The sequence below is a fragment of the Pholis gunnellus genome, assembly GCF_910591455.1.
Source record: "Pholis gunnellus genome assembly, chromosome: 11".
In the NCBI taxonomy this organism is placed as follows: Eukaryota; Metazoa; Chordata; class Actinopteri; order Perciformes; family Pholidae; genus Pholis; species Pholis gunnellus.
The window spans coordinates 21,549,167-21,569,132 of NC_136538.1; the positions used below are offsets into that span (position 1 = coordinate 21,549,167).

Consider the following 19,966-nt stretch of genomic DNA (forward strand, 5'->3'; position numbering starts at 1 on the left):
GAGTCGCCCGCGAGCACAAAATCAGAGATATGGTAGTGGAATTGGTTATTTATGTGGCATTTTGACTTCAGTCTCGGTAAAGAAATAGAGAGCACAAGGAATGATGGACAGAAAGAAAGAGGCGGGCGGGGGGGGGGGGCTGTCTCGAACCCTACGTGACTTAACTACATGACATGTGTCCTGCCCTGCTGAGTCAAGGGTTGCCCTCTGTCTGTCTCCACCCAGCCTCTCTCTTCTCTCTCTCTCTGTCAGACCTCCATGCCCTTCAGGCGCTGCTTACTAAAACTCATCTTATCACTTAGCAGAACTACCCAAACTCTCTTTTGACATGCCCTGTCCCCCTCTCTCTCTCTCTCTCTCTCTCTCTCTCTCTCTCTCTCTCTCTCTCTCTCTCTCTCTCTCTCTCTCTCTCTCTCTCTCTCTCTCTCTCTCTCTCTCTCTCTCTCTCATAATCCTCACTCCTGCCGCCTTCTTCATTCCGTTGCTTTTGGGAACAGTTTACTCTTCCTTACCTCCCCCTCTCTTACTCATTCATCCTTGCAAAGCCTGCCGGCGAGCCACCCTCCTCTCGGTCTCTCTCCTTCCTTCCTCCTGGTTTCCAAAAGCCCCAGAGGCTTCAGTGATTCACTGGCTGACCTTCCTCTGCTACATCTAGAGTCTGGCTGGCTCAATTTCTCCTTTACACTTCTGCAATTTGCATGGAGTCAGTCCTATATGTACTTTTTAAAATGTGAAGTCTCTGACATTTTCTGTGACGGCCATGTCTATAATGTATAATAAACATACTTAATGTTTTATAATCCGCATATAACACTCGTAAATATTCCTAAAGCTGTAAAACAGTATTCATACCACATTATAAAGCATTTTATGATGACATAAGGTCAAGTATCATAACATTTCATAACTGCTTTATGTCACTCACTGACATTTTTTGCAAGGATCATCATGTATTATAATACTCATAGTTGCAATACATTATAATCTTTTTATAATGCATTATAATCACTGCCATAGTGTTCATTGTTCGCTCTAAAGGAAAAACAAGTATATAAGTATGTTTATAATGCATATAGAACATGTTACTTTACTCACTGGAGGTGCAAACTTTAGGATGCTGATGAAGTCCTTAAACTCACATTATTATATGATTTATTGTTGTGACATCATGAAGCTTACTGAATGCTCTCAGATTAGTGTATTTAAACCAACATTATCAGCTTATGAATTCAGTTTTAACGATGTGTAATACTGATGAACGGCAGAGTAGGGAGCAGCAATGTACATGGTGACGTATGGGCTTGAAATGAAAGCAAAGAAGTAGTCAGTTACACATTTTATTTTGAATAAATAGGTTGATCATGAGCTGCTTCGTTTACATCGATCGTTGTAGCCCTATACCCGACAGACTGAATAACGCTTGATTGCAGAATATAATGTATTAACAGTAAATGGTGAGAGTTGAGGATAAGGATATCAAACTCTTTTTTGCATTGACTTTCAACAGTCACACAGAGAGAAATCAAGTACTATTCTTTAACATGAGCTTCAATGCGTCCACCTGACATTATGCTTTTTGAATAAAGGACCAATGTTGTGCTCTTTCCAAAGCTGAAAAACACGCTTGCTTTTATTCTATTGCTGGTTAACTGGAGCCGTTACTCCTTCCACCTACACTTTCGCCTGCAGCTTAACGCAACAAGCTCACATCTGTTTTATTGATGTATTTCAAAGCCATTCTGGGAAGAAATTACGCAAAAAGCACAAGCTAAAAGTAGAAGTATAGGCCTGGTGAGGAAAAGTGGGTACATCAAGATGATAAATTGCATCAAATCACAGAATAACACCAGGAACACACTGAACATTACAAGCTGATGATGCATAACGGTAGAATATAAAAATATAAAAAGGGTACAAAGTGTTACAGAATGAATAAAGGTGGAGTGTGTGTATGTGTGTATGTGTGTGTGTGTGTGCGTGTGCGTGTGTTTTAACCTGAGGGCTAGAGATGATGTGTTCTCAGCGATGCGACCCTGATGATGATTGACAGCTGCCTGTAGGCGTTCCCACATTGACTCAGAAGTTCCTCTTCCTGTTAAACAGCACGGATTATAAGATTGGACCAGTTGCTGCGAGTCTAAAATACTGAATCCCATCTCAAGCCAAACGTTAAAACTTCCAACTCACCATTATTTGACATTTAAAATGTTTTCTTTGCTGTAGATTTTACATAACTTCATACGTCATATCTCTGAATACGCTTCAGACCCATTTAACTTCAAGGCTCCAAAACAACATCAGTAATGTAAGATTTGTCCTTGTGCTGCACCAAAAAGCCTCAGACAATTCATTTGAGAGAGAAAATGATTTCAACCCAATAACTCAAAGTCGGTTAAAAGTAGTCTTGTGTGGTCGGACCGCTCCCTCTCATTTTGTGTCACTTTGCTTTAATGCTGTGCGGCGAGCTGGAAATAATGTGAGGGAGGTTACTGTCAAATGGAGGTGAAGACTGCATTTTCTTTACTTAATACAGCCAGGAGAAAAAAAGCGAGCAGTGAATGTGCATTTGCTGGTGTCTAATGGGCTGAACTCCCACCTGGATCACAGCGAATGAATGGCCGTAATGCAAGGATGTGGGTAGTATTTGCTTCAGTGGATGATCATTTGAGGCAAGTGTGATGGTGTTTAGGGTGTGAAGACTTGTGCGGTTAACACTGGATCTGTGAAGCTTCCATTTCATTGAACTGTAGTTAATCTATATCTTAATGCACTGATGCAGTGAGGTTTTCACAGGAAAGACGGTGCAGAACCCTCGAGAGGCAATGAGGGTTTAGGGTTAAAGAGAAAGTATCTAGAATGAGAGCAGAATGGAAGTAAAGAGTAATTATGAAAAGCTAAAGTTACTGTTGTAATTGTTTTGTGTATATTCAACCAAACTCCTTTCAAAAAGTAATCAGATTGAACCACACTGCCGATCACTGTTTGACCCTTAAACCCGAATCACAGATTTGTTTCTTTTATTTTGCACATAGTTTCTTTAATCTACTGTTTCAAATTAGATAACTCAACCCATCAGCTTGACAAGGCTGATAAATTAATAATAAATTGCTTATTCACATTCTGTATCTGTTTAACCCATTATTCATTCGGAGTCATGTTGCTGCCCGCCTGATTAATTAAAGTCCAAAACTCACTTTATTTTCAGCTGCTCCTCATCATGCTTGTTCTTCACCTGCTAGTCGCTAACGTTTCCTGTCTGCTGTCTGGTGCTGGGCTTATAAAAAGCAGGTTTATCAGAATGTGTTTGCTAAAAACAGCTTCTACTGCTGGAAACAAGGCTGATGAGAGTGTTGTGGCTGAGCTGTGCAGAGAATGTGTCACAAAAACCAAACCAAACAACTTAAATATTCTAAAATAGCTTTGAAGAACTGCAGAGTTGGTGATAATTACCCCCGAATCACACGTTTGATTTGCAGAAGGTGGTTTCTCTCTCTCTCTCTCTCTCTCTCTCTCTCTCTCTCTGTCTGTCTGTCTGTCTGTCTGTCTGTCTGTCTGTCTGTCTGTCTCTCTCTGTCTCTGTCTCTCTGTCTCTCTTCAAGTAGTAAAGTAAGCCGTGAGATCATCCTCCCCGGGCCTGTTGTCTGATTTACGGATGCAGAGCATGGCAGCTCAGACGAAAGAGCTTCTGTCGGGTCAGAAGATACCGACACCTTGTTGCCATAGCAACAACTGTGGGCAAAAAAAAAAACAAAGAATAAAAAGGTGGTAAAACAAAGGAAGAGAGAGGACAAATGATGAAACGATGAAAGGGGTCAGTGAAAGATGCCACTCGAATTCAACGAAGACAGAGACGGGCAAATTCGGCAAATTGATAGTTTGTGTTTTTTGTAAGCACGTGGCTGCGCTCTGCGCTCTGCACACGCAGGCGTTACTCTGTCGCTACAGGACGCTGCTTTCAGCTCAGGACAGGCGCGTCACTTTTTAGGAGAGCAATTCCAACAAACAGCTAAACCACTTTTGGGCTGAATGCTATTATTTTCTTAGCCGCCGACAGTTGTGTGCATGTCTTATTTTCTGTTCAAGAAAATGTTTTGCAAACGAGGGTAGAATTAGGGATATTATCCGCAGGGTGCAAACCTCGAGGCAGCGGTTATTGCAGCGTTGTCAGTCGGATGAGATAAATGTTTCGAATGCATCGTTTTGCTTCTTACTACATAATAAGCCTTTTTAGGGGGTTTGTTGAAGTCCATTGATATTACGACTGCTAAATACAAATACTGCTGGTATTGATAATAACGGCACTCATAAGTGCTTGTTGTCACATTTCCGTTTACTTCACTTCACAAAAACAAGCTGTGATCGATTCGCCTGCAAAAACCTAGTTAACAACAAAATAGTTTAACGCAGAGCAGAAGGGAGCCAAAGTTTGACAGCCAGACGCTCCTCTGCATCACATGATTGCATGACTTATCCATATTGAATTTCATCAAGGCTGAGCAGTGGACAATGCCGGGCGTTCATTTAGTTTTTCCCCCTCCGCTCCTTCAGATCCGCCATCTGTCAAAATATAAATTTATTTTCCCGCTCTCCAAAGAGTGCCGGGGCACTAATTGGAAATAGCATGCGGCGTATTCTCTGTTCTGGACACACGGTGAGCGAAGCCAACAGCCAGTCTGAGATGTGAACATGATGCAATCACTCCCTCATGCCCATCTGTAGAATCCTTTCTTTTTTATCTGAAGGAGGGAAGTCAAAGAGATGAAGCTTGTGTGTGTGTTGCAGGGCACAAAAGCGCCAACATCGTCTGTGTTAAACAAGGCGAACACAGGAGAATTAGTAAAGAAACATCTTATTAAGTGCAGCATGCAAAGAGCGAATTGAGGTGAAAACGGTCAGATGCTGAGTCCATCAAGTAAAACACAGTGTCACTTTCAGTCATAAGGCAACTGAAATGTAACACAAACACTTAACCTGCAACCTGTGATAATGGTATTTTAGTATTAGTAATTTTATAGTGTGATACAATATAGTATTTATGTATATATGACAATTATAATACACATCAGCAATTCCTTTCCATCATCAGCTCCTACACCATTGAACATTGCATTCGGGTGCTCGTTCCATCACCAGCATGTTGGGGTTCACAAGAGACTGAAGGTTATTTTGGGTTTATTTGCTCTTTGTATGATGATGTCAAGGCTATAATTTCAAATGTCCTACACACAGTATCTGCTTCTTCATTCTAGTTGGATTATACAAGATTTGCTTTGTTCTTGTCCGACTGTATTTACAGTATAAAGTTTCTCTCGTCTCAAGTTTTTTAAATCGGACAACGAGCAGCGCACGGAAACGAAAGACTTGGCCCGGATATCCGCTGGCTACACCGGAAGCCCCAGAGACAAAGCCTCTTGTCCCCCAGAAGGTTTTCCATCGATAAATGAAAAAGAAAAGAGACAAAAGTAGAGCGACTAACAGAATATCCCGAGGCGAGCACTAAGCCTTGCAGCACACCACATGTAATTCATTGTGCCAAAGAAGCACAATCAGCAATTGAGGCTGACATTTTCCTTCGACATTAATCAGCAGCAGTATTGGTAAGTCCCAGAGATACCAGCCTCAATCCGTCAATTAAAAAGACAATCAATCCTGTTGATGACTGCGGTTCAGTCAGACAGCGTCGGCGCTTCCATCAGCGTCTGCATTCATCAGACGATGATTAGTGAGTCTGAAAGGGTTCATTTTGAGTTTTTCTCTCTATTCATAAGCTGTCAACTCTTTCTTTCACTCACTTTCATGTCTTGCTCTGCGTTCATACAATAACGGTTACTTTTGAAAGATTATTTTTAACACAGCAGCAAAGGCCTCCGCCATGACCACAGCCTTCACCACAGAAGAATAGACACCCAGCTGGCAGTGAGAACCACACGCGTGTTTCAGTCAGGAATGAAAGACCCGTCGGTGTAGTTCATGTTCTTAATGATATACTCAAGGTCAAATTTAAAACATACAGGTTGCCGGATATTTGACAGAATCAACTCCGTTTCCATCGTCAGCTCGGTGGACTGGGTGGATTCAAAGTTCTGGACCTATAGACGAACTGTGAGGCTCACTCCAGAGGTGGAAGTGAGCAGGGAGAACACACACACACACACACACACAAACACATATCCAGCCCATCTCCATCACCATGTGTGGGACCACAGGGAAGGGAAGTATACGGTGACAGGACTCCCTGCCACCCACACCTGCCTCCTCTTCAGGCAGTAGAGTAAAACACACACACACACACACACAGTATGAGGTATCTCTTTTCATGTAAAATGCCACATTGGATTGCTTAGTTCCTCCATCTGAGTGCCTGTTTGGTCCGTCATTCATTTGCCAAGAAAATTGCAAATGAGAAGGATCGGAGGTTTCAGGGACATTTCAGTGGACTTTACGGTCCCTTTATGGCAGGTCGATATACAGCAGTTGCAACAGCACTGAGCTAGAATACATTGTATACATGATTATTACCTGAAGACTGAGTCGAGCGTGTCATCCGCAGTGGGCCTTTACAGGCCGCGGCTCATTGACTGCAGTTCACTTTAGCTGCTGGATGCTGAATATCAACATTATAACGAAACTCTTTTTCACTTTCCTGGAGTCAGTGAGCGAGGAGCGGTTCTCGATGACATTACAGACATTTGTAAGTCGCGTTTATCCAAAGATTCTATCCCATTTCAGGCACAGCTACAGGAGCAATTTTTGGGGTTGAGTGTCTTCCTCAAGGACACATCGACATGCGATTAGTGGAACCGGTGATCGAACCACCGATCCTCTGATTGAATGACTGCCCTGCTCTCCAACATTATAACGAAACTCTTTTTCACTTTCCTGGAGTCAGTGAGCGAGGAGCGGTTCTCGATGACATTACAGACATTTGTAAGTCGCGTTTATCCAAAGATTCTATCCCATTTCTACACCGTAGGCACAGCTACAGGAGCAATTTTTGGGGTTGAGTGTCTTCCTCAAGGACACATCGACATGCGATTAGTGGAACCGGTGATCGAACCACCGATCCTCTGATTGAAGGACTGCCCTGCTCTCCACTTAGCCACAGTCGCCCAGAGATGACACTGTAAGCAATTCGTAAATCGGCCCGTTTTTTAAAGGGTACGCACCCCGAACGGGCACTGCACATGTCAGTAATAATAACAAATGAAGTCACAAAACGTTCTTATTCCATTCGTTTTAAGTGTGTCACTTATATTCTCCGCATGTTCCAGCTTGATTGCAGCTACTTTGTCATGATGTTCACACAAAGTGAAAAATTGAAATGCAAAGACTTTCGACTGTTTTAGTGATTGCACTAGTTCATCAAATGGAAGTATTCTCGATTTCTTCTGCATCATTTATACTAATTTCCATAATAATTCAGATGATATATGATATATTTAGTATCTTCAAAAACCTACAGATCTCCTCTGGCATTTCAGAATAAAGTTCTGTGGGTAGAAGTATTTGAATGCGGGACTTATTACTGTTATTATAGTATTTGGTAAATACTTCTTCTACCAGTGAAACCCTCTTAGAGTAAATACTGTTTGTATACTATCAGAATTGAGCCCAGGTTATCAGAGGCAAATGCTAATGCTGATGTCTTTCACCTCAAGATTATCACTTCCCTTCATCATTTATGAGTCAGAGACCTAGCTTCCTCATTGTGTGCCTCTCTTCAGTAAACCTTTTTTGATGGCAAAAGAATCTCTTTTGTGAGAATGTATCTCCCAGTGTTGGAAAGTTTCCAGCCTGTTTTTTGGATTCAGACGTGGCATCTCCAGTGGTATCTGTCCGCCAACCTAATGATTCAAAGGCCATCAGTTTCCACAGAGCATATTAAACATATGACACTTGGTGGACTCTTCCATCTAAAGTGGTTTACAGTAGCAGGAGTGCATACATCTTGAGTATGGGCGGCCCCAATGGGAGCTGAAGCTCATATCCTGACAGTGCTGGTGCTGATATATGTTCTACCCGCCAAGCTACACAGAAAATGAAATCCCTAACCTTGGCAGCTTTAGTGTTGGGCTCTACTCATTGAGCTCCATGGGAAATTGAGTTTCCAACCCTTGCAGTATAGCAGCACTTATAGCTCTACCCAAAGGGCTGCAAAACTGCAGAATTTCACAGGACAGATAACACTGGCATTTTCCTTTTGGCTCTGTCGAGGGCAGAAATATACATGCACTTGTGTTGTTATTATAAACATAAATATACAGCAAATTAAGACGAAGGATGGTACTTTAAAAGGGAAACTCCTAGTTCCTGCAAACAGCCACCCATGTTTCTTGACAAATTCCATAACAAACAAGAGGCAACTACTTCTAATATTTTAAGTTTTGCTTTAGTATTTCAGGTTTAAAAGGTGCAATGTGTAAGATATGGCCATGATTTTAAAACATTAACAGTATGTGAAGAGGTTACAGTGTCAAAGTAATGTCAAAGACACGTTTTGTGTTGCAGAGATATTAACCAGATATTAACTAAATTGAGAATGCTAACCGACACACTAAGGACCATCACAATCTCACTGCCAGCTCCTCAAATACCGATGCTTGGTCGGTGAACCTACGTTTCAAACTATAGCGCTCTACTTCACCCCTCCAGTGTCAGTTTTGGTCATTGTGACACACGTTACATGCATTTTATCTTTTCAAAATAAACTAATGTCTTCACAGGAAGTTACGTTGAGGCAACAAAATCACTTAGTTTTAGGTAAACTAACAATCGCATATTAAATGTTTTTTTTCTTTTTTTGACTAAAACAAAGCTGCCCTGGTTTATTCTTCACTTTATTCTGCTATTTTATGTACATATCAAACAAAAGGCGTGGCATTTATCTCCATACAAATAAGTATTAATTACTCGTGGGATTAGACTACGTTGTCTTTTCACCAATTTGTATTATTGTGGTAGTTTTTAGTCTTCTTGGTTTCATTGGTTTGCTTTGTGCAATGTTGGATTTATTATTTTTTGGAGGAATGTTATGATTTAAAACCATGCAAGCGGTTTCGTCTTCAGCCGTCTATGTTGATGTTCCACGTTGTTTTAAATGTGACACAGTGTGGACTTCCTCTGAGTGCTCCAATCAAATTGTCAGTGGTTGACAAATATTTGTAAAAACCTGAATTTAGAAAAGCTTTCATGTGAGAGTAGCATCTTCTCCTCTCCCACATCCCAGGTGTTTTTGAAGGGAAAAATCAAGAAGGCAGTGGAGAGAGGTCTCTGGGTCATTGGTAAAGTGAAAAATGATCCGCTTACATCCAGGCTAACATTGCCAGATAAGATTGGGGGCAGATTGGACAGAGCTTTTCGCATTAGAAAGACTAGCTCACCCACTCTAAGATGTAGGGCAGGGCCACTCAGGAGATAAAGTCACTGTCAGTGCTGTAAAAGCCAGCGGTGACACCACTGACATCAGCACTTCCTCTAGATTATTTTCTTACAGTCTGTGAGAGTTATATTTCTAGTCCTTTAGGGCCAAAGGGATCCAAGTCACACAGCGATGATTACGTTTTAAAACCGCAGCTCTTCAAAGCTGCATTTAAATTAAATTGTTTCAGTCTTTCTTTCTCTTTTTATTAAAGCCAGACGCAGATTTTTAGTGGCGAAACAATGACGACAAATTTCCCTCATTCAGTACTGTAGTCACAAAATAATAACAAAAATTATAAGACAATGTTTAACCTGGAAGGTCTTCATTTTTTTTGCATTAATGGAATTGCACCACATTGCATGACAATGGTTCAATTTGCATAATTCTGTTATTCTCTTTCAACAGCAGAAACCTAGCAACTACACTCTACCACTTTAAATTATTGGCTGTAAAACTGCTACAAAAATATAATTGTGGCTCAAGTGTTAAAATGCGAGCTGCTTATTAGACTAAAATGACCTCCGACCTCTTGTTCCCCTTATATGTTTTATACGGCAGAAAGCACACACGCTCTCAAAATGATGCTGTTCAGGCATCGAGGACATGGCATCGTTTTAGGCTGTGTGTGTACTCTTATACTTCTATCTTTGTGAGGACCACCTTGTGTTTTAGGCTTTTAGAGGGGACTACTAGCAAAACATGAAGTCACGTTGCATTGTGGGTAACGTAGGCCCCAGGTTTTGACAATGAAATAAAAGGTGTTGAATAAAAAAGAAGCTCTGATTTTGATACTTTCCATTTCTCTAGAACATTTTTTTTTAAACACTTTTCTGTATTATATATTGAGAGTTTATCACTTAAATTATCAGCTGCGATTCAACAGGACTGTGTGGGTGTGTTTGACTGACAGTGACCGAGCAACATGAACAAACAAACCCCCAAAAAGTCATCAGACTTTCTGCATGACTATTTGAAATCGCTGTTGTGAAACATCTCCTTTCTGAAAGAGAAGTATAGTATTCAGGTTTAGGTCAGGTAGGGATTAGGGTTAGGGAATGCAATATTATTACTGGGGGTCCTCACAAATATAGTGGATCAAGCGCGAGTCTGTCTGTGTGTGTCTGTGTGTGTGTGTATGTGTATATGTGTCATTTCTTGTAACATTACTAACATGTGCCTTCTGACTCCATGTGACAGCGGATGAAATACCGATACAGCAGCTTACATGAAAGAACAACAAGCCAGTGATGATCTGGCTATCCGCTGTGACACAATGCTAACGCACACGATTGTTAATAATAACTTGATTTTCTCTCTCTCTCTCCCTCCCCCTCTCTCTTTCCCTTCCACCCCCCGTTTGAAACAACAGATCACTTGGGCATCGAGTTTATGGGTAAGGAAGATTTTCTTGTCTCACATCTGCATGAGTCACGACTGTAAACATCACAGGGCTTCATACTGGATGAACATTGCACCGCGTGATGGCTTACATACAGTACATGCACCGTCCATGACCTGCCTCATCACATATTGCATCGTTATATCATTTGACGTGGAAACAAACAGCGTCTGTAGGCACATTCACACATTCACAACCTCATGCTCTGCAGTTGTTGTGTATGTCTTCATCCCTCTCCATACACATATGTAATTATATATCATTATTTTCTACACCATCGCTGTCTTAATGCTTTCTTTCTCACTCTCTCTCGCTCTCCTTCACTTTCTTTCCCTCTCAATTGCTTGTGAAGTGTCCCTCCAGAATGCCAATGTGCTGCAGTCTCCTTGGAAACAGAGCGAACAGAGTGGCGGGCGGGGTACAGTGAGGGAGTTTTTATGGTGTTGGCTCTTTTGCCGAACGCACACCTCATTAGTGCGCGTTCACATGCATGGCACTTGTTCAAAAGTGTGTTTCTGAAGTCCTTCGTTTTTTTGCGAGTTCGAGATTCTTCCAGTGGCTGTGTGTTGGACATTTTGTGTGCTTTCCCGTGCACGCGCCTGCGAGGCTGTGCGGGGCGGATGCCAGCGGCTCCTCCTCGTCGCTGCCAAGCCCCCCCTCTCCTGCAGGCTCTGTGTCGGGCATCACAGCTGAGGAGAGCTAGTTAACGACATGGAGGCTTGTTGTTAACTAGAGCCCCTCGGTTAGAATTTGGGCCCTTTCCACACAGACAGTTTGGAAAAAAAAGCGATGGATTATCTGTGGAAATGGCCTCCCGCTGGTTTCACGCGACTGCTTCTACATTCTCAAAGTTTAAAAAAAAGAATTCACAGGACCAAGCAGTGACGTGCTTCTTTTTTTCTGCTCTGCATTTGCAGTGAAACAAACAATAGGGTTTTTTTTGGGGGGGGGGGTTCAGGAAATTTGCTGAGACTCTGCAAACTTGGCAGTGACAGATGATCTTTTCCAGAGAGCTATCTTGCAGGTTTCTTCCCATTTATATTCAGTGAGCGGGTTTTATACCTCTGCAACATTGTTCAGGCTGCCACATTTTCTTAGCTAACATCTCCAGCCCTGCCAATGTCTTCCCCGGCATTGTGTTAGGCAGCACACAGATATATAAGCACCTCCCACACTCAACCCGGGCTCCTCAGCGTCTGTGGCTTCGGAAGCTGTAAAAAAAAAATAATTGTAAGGCTTACATCGCAACCCACTGAAACAATAGACGATACAATTAAGTAAATACACACTGTAGAAAGTGGGTTACTTGGAAAAGAAAATCCCATTTCTGTCTGTAGCAGCTGATGCCATGTCGTTATTTGGGAGGACCCAGATTTACATTATTTTAGTCAGACACTAATATCAAGGATCTGACAATTTATAGTAAATGGTTATACAGTTAGATTTGGCTTGGATGAGATTAAGCTCTGCTTGTGGAGAGAGCCCTAAAAAGCCAAAGCTGGAACAAGGATTCTGCTGGGAGTACAAATCCTCCTTTAATAAACACATCAGTGGGCAGAAATGAAGTCCGCCGTAGATTAGTCAGATGGTAGCCAATCAACTGATAAATCAGCAACTTGTGGTTAATCATCAATAAAGCTGTCGTTGTTGCTAATGCAGCACAACATCAGTGTTCTGCCTAAACCAATGTAGCGCTCCGTTTGTTTTGTAAACTGAGGTTTTAAAGGATGATTCTGTGATTCATGTTTTATAGTTTTGGTCACTCTTATCGGTAGAACTACTAACATTAACTGTGAGATCTGGAAAAAAGGCAACAAAAAACACCATAATCGAGACAGGTCAGCGACCATTGGGTTCGACAAACTTATTTGGAAGTGAAAAAGAGTGAAAATTGTAAAATGATTACCCAACCACAGTTTTCAAGACTTCCTGGTTTAACTTTGATCCATCATGCTGTAGTTCTCGTTCACAGTTTACTTCTGCAATGGGGCCTCACCACTGACATTATATGTGGATGATTTTCTCTTTTACCTGAAAATAAAGTACTTCAGTTAATCTGGCTAAGCCTCTGTCTGATCATCTGCTGGCTCATGTTTCTTACCCAGTCAGACTTCCTTATTGCAATGTCACCGTGTTCACAGTTCTTAGCAGCGATCAAAGAATAATGACTAGAACTAAAGAAATAAGACCTGAGTTGTAATGAGATGGAATTATCCTTTAAAATGTTGGCCATATAAACGCGAATCAGCTTTATTTAAATCAGACCTCTGCAGGAAAGTTACTGTGAGGAACTTGTTACTGGTTATGAAAGAATCTCAATTTAATGTTGGTTTGAAGAGCCTTGTACGACCAGGATGTTGTAGTTTATCGGTTCGGAATAAGGAAGCCAGTGGCGGTCTTTTAGGACTGGAGTGATGTGGTGCCAGGATTTGGTGTGGGTTAGAAGTCTGGCAGATGCGTTGTGGACCAGTACAACAGTCCTAGCATGAAATCTATCTTTACCACGCTCATATTGTTCAAATTTCAGTGATGTGATGTGTTTATTATTGAGAGCATAGTTAAGTTAAAAATGAGTTACTTTTTTGTAAGATATCATATGAACCGATACATTGATTTACACTCTTAAGCATCATAGAAGCAGGCTTAATGGCAGAGCGGGTGCATTGTACTCTAAAAGAATGTACAGTGTCCCTAATACTGAGATACCAAGACATGCTGTATGTGCACAAACTATTTTGATATTTAAACAAAATGCTCAGTCTAATCCCGTGGGAGTTATTTCCCACAGACAACCCGTAGCCATATGCATGATTTATAGAGACTCCTACTGAGTCAGTTTCTGAGGCTAAAATTAGAAATGTGTCTGAAGGTTGAGATCTCTCCACCCAGGCCATCACCCACACACGGCTTAATAAAACAGAGCTTATATTCAAGAATTCTTGGATCCTGCCTTCCTCTTTATACATCTTTTATGTAGCTTGGCAAAAGGGGGGGGGGACATTTTACTGTATCTAGTCAGTCATGTGGCCATCAATATTTCCTTTCCATCAGAGATCACTGAGCTCTGACTGCCAGATGTTTAACCTGGCTGTAAATCAACGTTAGAGCAAAGTGTTACAGACTGCTTTTTTTTTTGGGGCGAGGGGGGGTGTAAAGGATGTTAAGTCGTGTTGATTTTTCAATTTCTACCCGGAGGGTGGAAGGTGTGTTTGTGCCGGATGGAGGCAGTTTGGCAGATGAGATCAAAGATGAAGGGAGCTACAGTTGGTGGACAGCTAAGACACATAATATATACCGTGGACAGCAGTGATAGGAGTTAGCATTTATGACATTCAGTTGTCTTTTACGTGTGAGGCGAGGTAGAGAAAGTTTCCATTTTCACTCTGCACTTTTGACAACACACTCCCAAACTATGATGTTGCAGATAACCTTCTTGCCTCAGTTATGGACGTTGCCAGGGACAATGTGCCAGTTTTCACTCACTACATGCGTAGTGTCTTTTCAAAATAAACCTCCAATGTAGGTTTAATTAGTTCTGTAGGTTTACTTGGTTAGATTTAAGCAACAGAAGTACTTGGGTAGGTTCAGGTAAAGGTCATGGGTCGGGTTAAAATAGGTATGTTTGTTACGTTACTTTCGTATGTGGCGTTAAGTTAGTTACGTAAGTTTTGTAACAAAACTATGGTAAAATAAGTCCCCCTGTTTGTTTATTTGACCAGAAGCTAAGCGGTGCCTCGGTGTGTCTCTATCAGACCAGCATCTGTATTCGATGAGTTGGGAGTGAGAACGGGTTGACTTTGACAACTTAGGGACTGAAACACATCGTGACTGCAAAATATTAGGCGTGTTCTGCTCAAAGTCAAAGAAGAGAGAGGAGATGAGTAACAGGAAGGGAAGAAAGAGATCGCTCTGGTGTCTTCCCAGAGATCACTTTTCAATCAAACAGCATCACAATTTCTTTCTTGTTTAGTTTTTTTTTTTCTGAGATTTTCTGTGAATGAGTTTTGAATTCCTGGAGGTGCAGCTTTGTTCTTTTCAACTACGGCTGATGCCAGAAACATAAAATGCAGAGTGTAGAGTAACAGAAGTAGAATCACTTGTCCAGGTCCAGAGCATTTAAATGAAACTAAAGAGTAAAACCAGATTGATGAACTCATTTTCACCTGGTTGCGGTTAATAAAAAAGATTTGTTTTTTGTTTTGTGAGCCATAGTCATTGACTTTTAAGAAATTGCCAAAGCTCTAATTTTCCCATTTTTGAGTATACGTTGTGTTGCGTTATTAACTTATCGCTCTTACAGCACAATATAACACGTATTGACCACTGTGCTGCACAATTTTCATGGCATGGTTGGAAATCAGATGTGTAAGGACAACTATAGAACACACAATATAGAAGACACACTGGGGCATAAGGCAATTTGTCACGTACAAAGACTGAAAAAGTTAGAATGAGGTGGTTTGCACAGTCCAGTGGCCATGACAGCAAAGCTTTGAAACCACTTGTGTTTCAGCCTAAACCACCAAACAGCTTTAGTTCACCTCAGATGACCAGAAACAGAAGGAGGCCATGCAGCAGCAGCAGCAGTGAACCTGCTACAGGTGGAAGAGAGAATATCAAAGAAGGAGACAAGACAAAAATAAATGAACCATCGAAAACAAAAGCCCCAGTCACTTAAATATATTCAGGATGGTAATAGGTGAATAAAGCCATCCGGGTAATAAAGGAAAGGACCGTGACCAGACAAGAGAGCGCTTGCTTACTGTAGCACGGCAGCCCTGCATATATACAGGTTTTATCCGCCATCAGCAGTCTGCACTCCGCTCACGTGAAAAGTCTAATGCTCAGGGCTGTGAGGCAATCGCTGGAGAATCCTCTCCGTCTGCATCCTCTGATCCCTCCTCTCCTCTACGGTTATGGCATCCAACTCTTTCATCCATCCCTGTCAATCCCGGCTGCTCCTGGCACCGATGTACTATACAGACACGAGGAATACTCAATATTATTCAATAAATACTACGAAATAAGAAAGTAGTTCTGCATTATGTGACTGTAAATCATTACAACCGTAAACTTTCTATGTCCCTGTAGTTAAATATATGACTATGACGCCAGGCCTGAACATTTTCAGATATACCTACGATAAATAATGCGCTGTAATTTGTAGATATCCCACAAAATCAATCCACGAAGAGTGAACTAGGAAGTAAAAAGACCGCAAATAACCCTACAGGGCGAGCGGATTGGACAAACAAAAAACAATCCTTCACCCAGGAGTCCGTTAAGACCCTGCGAGAAGTCAACATTGATTTGTCACGTAACTTGTTTACTTCAATAACTTGATTCTGTATAGTTATTTTAACCAAAACACCAATATTAACCAAATAGTTTTGTTGCCTAAACCTGTACAGACAGACGTTTGTTTTTAAAATACTGTATGCATGAAATTAGGGGAAAATTGACACGTGTGGAGGGACTTTCGTATGAAAACGCATGACAATTAGGAGTTACTATAAGATATCATGTGTGAACCCAAATGACAGTCAGGGAGATCTGCAAAGGCCACAGGTTACTAATTACGAATTTGATTAATTGCACATGGAATTATTAGTCCTTAATCTTGCGGAAATGAGCTTTATTATAACTATTGTGTTTTCTGCAGATTTGATGTTCATGCAGCAGTGAGCTGCGCCTCATGTTGATGATATTTGATCCGACTGGAGGCGGCACATTCAACAGAACCTGAAACCTTATTGATCTGAAATCTCAGCCGTGATTACGGTTCTATCCATCAATAGCATACGTGCCTCTGGGATTTGTTTGTGTAGCATTCAGCATTCAGTCCTTTACCATCATTCATCCAACTCCTGCCACCATGTCAACCTTGAACCAATTCCAACGTGCTGCCACTAAACATTATATTTTACTGCCCTCAAACTAGAGGCCACAGTTTAATTCATAATTGTACAAATGCAACACAATTTAATATACCATAACCTAATATCTGCAACAGACATTTCCGTATCAGTGCCTGCCAGCAGTCTGACTCGTCCATATGTCCAAAACATTCTGGAATGACTCACCAACATGTCACCGCTAACAAAGGGAAAGACATGACATATCCTAATGTTGCTCCGATGGAGAATCCAAAATCGTTTTTTAATTTGTTGATGCATGTCGAAGCCTAATGGAACAATGTCAGAGTGGGAGCCTCAATTTCAGGGTCAAAGTCACAAACTCTAATACAAATGAAGCTTAAAAGGATGGAGAAAGATGGGCTGAAGCACTGCCAAGTGCTTTGTCGGTGTCCTCTGTTTGTGTTGATATGTCATGAAGCCCATCATGCAAGACTTAAGCCCTCCCACCAGGGCTCAGAGGCAAAATGCCACATCAGCCAGTCGCAAGACTTTAGTCCCCTCTGTATATATCCATGTGTGTGCGTCCGTGTCTGGCCTGTCAGCATCTATTTATCTGTACCGTGAAGCCCATTTACAAAAAAAACACTAACATGTGGCTTTTGTCTTAAGTGGGAACGGTTTTGATCGGCAGTCATTCCCGGGACAGATGACTGCAGTAGTCGCGGGTATTTATCGGCTCCAGCTCTGATAGGCGCTGATGGAAACGTGACACCCAGGTGAACATGCTCATGTCTGCCTCTTTATCCGGGGCGATGTGACACGTGTTAAAGTGAATTTATAATCCCAACATGATGACGTCTTCAGTAGAAAGGAGTTCCCAATACGCAACCAGTGTGGTCCGTAGTTTCCTGAGCAACCTTGGTGTTGTTTTTCAGTTCTTTGACCAAAACAAAATTCCAATTCACTTCCACTAAGTTGCTGTGGCGGCAGAAATCCAGCAGACACAGATGTTTTAAAAGCTGAGCAAATAAAACCCCAAAATGTCTGCAAGATGCTTTTTTTCTTGCAACTTGGTTGAACTGACCCTAACACAGTCTGACAGATGGACGACTGTAGAGCTTATCAGCGATACATGGATTAGACATGTTCGAGGATGGGCCCATGTGTTGTATCAGCACTTTAGCAAGTACTATTTTTATGTCTGGGTATTCTCTCGAGCAATACGAGTCATTAACATGACACAACAGGCAATAAACGCCTTAATCTTTATTAGCGAGGCTAGTCTTTTTCCCCACCTGCTCCATCGCTGAATGACTTCTCTCTTTCTAGCCAGCTCACCTGTATAGAAACATGGCAGCTGTAAACACATTCTGAATGTATAGGACCACAAAAAGGTCACAACAACACCTCTAGAACTGCTGCTGCCAGCTTTACTGTAAAATATTAATCTCATTGTTCTGTAACGTTGCTGTAAATAAGCGGCCTGCAGAGCAGAACCGGAGGTTTGAAGTGGAAATGAAGAGAAGATGTGACCTCGCGTCTCCACGGATGGAACGCGAACATGCTTCCCCTCTCTCGGACCGTATGATTTATTCACATCTCGAGAGGGAGAGAGTGTTTGTGCATACAGTAGGTGCGTCCAAACAAGGACGTGGGAGGGAGGCTGAAGTGCTGCTTGACCTTGGCAACATGTTTATGATTGGCCTCACACCAAGCGTGCTGCCTGCATATTTAACATGAAAGTCTGACCCTCGGTGCTGAACTGAACTTTTGAACTCTAAACTTCTTTTCGTCTGTGTGTGTATGTGAGCTGACCCATGCGTCCGTGTGTGTCTGCACATTCAGATCAGCTTTGCAGACGAGGAAAGATGAAGTCATCCCAAATTAGAATTTCAAATTCTTTTCTTCACTTCATGTCTCTTTCTTCCATTGAAAACACCTTTTAAAATATTTTCCATCCCCTAATGTTCACCGTCACTTCAGCCGCCATGAAAAACGTATCTTTCCATTTCAAATAGAAATTGCACTTAAATGATGATGAAAACCTTCAATAATACTTTTTATGACGCATCATAAACATACTTCTGATGCATTATAATCTGCTTAAAGCACTGTGTAATTATAAGCATTCATAAATATCCATAAACATCATAGCACATTATAAAGCATTTTATAATGTATATGACTTATAAGATCAAGTATCATAATGCTTCATAATTGAGACTATGTGTGCTTGTTCTTGCATTGATTTGAATACTTATTTTACTTAACTTAAAGCAAACAATGGCCACTTATAGGGACACATAACCAGCTTGTAATGTATTATCTGACTTTACCTTCGAGATTTAATCACTTCACTGAAAGCATCAGATGACCACTTCACATTATTACAGTGATTATAGTGCATTATGAAATTATCATATCGCAACTAGTTCCCCCCCCTGGAGTCAGTTCTGGATGTGTACGATTTGTCAACATGCTCTCATTACATACATTGTGTCCCTACAAAATGAACTTAGGTTATGTAACAGAGTGCGGTACCGCGCTTCCTATGATGAAGTGATTGCAGATTGTAGATAGATTCCTGTGAAAACTGTTAAAACAATCTTAACTCAAATATCATCTAAACTCTTGTCTACTGATGAACACTGCGAGATGCTGATTAAAGTTAATATTATTCTGTCAAACTACACATTCTACGCTCAGAAAAGAACTTGACACACATAGAGTTATATGTTGGGGTTTGTGCCGCTCTCTAAGTCTGAGGAATTAGCCCTGGTGGGTTATCTCTGTTTAGGCTTCTGTACAAAGGCTGGGGGCTGGGACGTTTAAAAGACATAGGAATTTATCAGGCATGGAATGGTCTAATGACATGATTCTTAGAGAAATTTACAACATCTCTGTGTCTTCTGCTGCCATTTTGACCTTTTAATTCAGACTCAGGTGAGTGCGCCAACTGTTATCGGAGTATAATATTCAATTTCTGGCATACTCTTTAAAAGAGTGCTCAGTTTCTCAGTGAGGTTAGATTTTAACTTAAAGCTGCATCCCTCCTCATTTCTCTTGTTTATGTTTCCTCATCCCTCTCTCTATCGCTCTGTCCGTCTGTCTCTCCGCCTTCCCCGCAACCGACGTCAGTGTGCACCCACAGGACAGACCCCAGCTCCCTCTAATGATATAATTATAGCCAATAAGCCAAAGTGATGACTCAGGCTGATTAGCAGCATCAAAACAACGTTGGCCCTGAACATAACTTATACATGGATGGAGGGAGAGAAACGGGGCCAG

General features: G+C 41.5%; 1 protein-coding gene across 1 annotated transcript in view; it reads left to right on the forward strand.

The window, feature by feature from the left end:
• The window catches only part of nrg3a (neuregulin 3a), a gene marked incomplete at both ends in the record, with an annotated part of 306,996 nt that overhangs the window by 264,973 nt on the left and 22,057 nt on the right, over positions 1 to 19,966 (forward strand). The window contains one exon of the mRNA XM_079168332.1: positions 10,791 to 10,814. Within this exon, the coding sequence (XP_079024458.1) occupies positions 10,791 to 10,814 (24 nt within the window). The remainder of the gene's footprint in view (positions 1 to 10,790; positions 10,815 to 19,966) is intronic.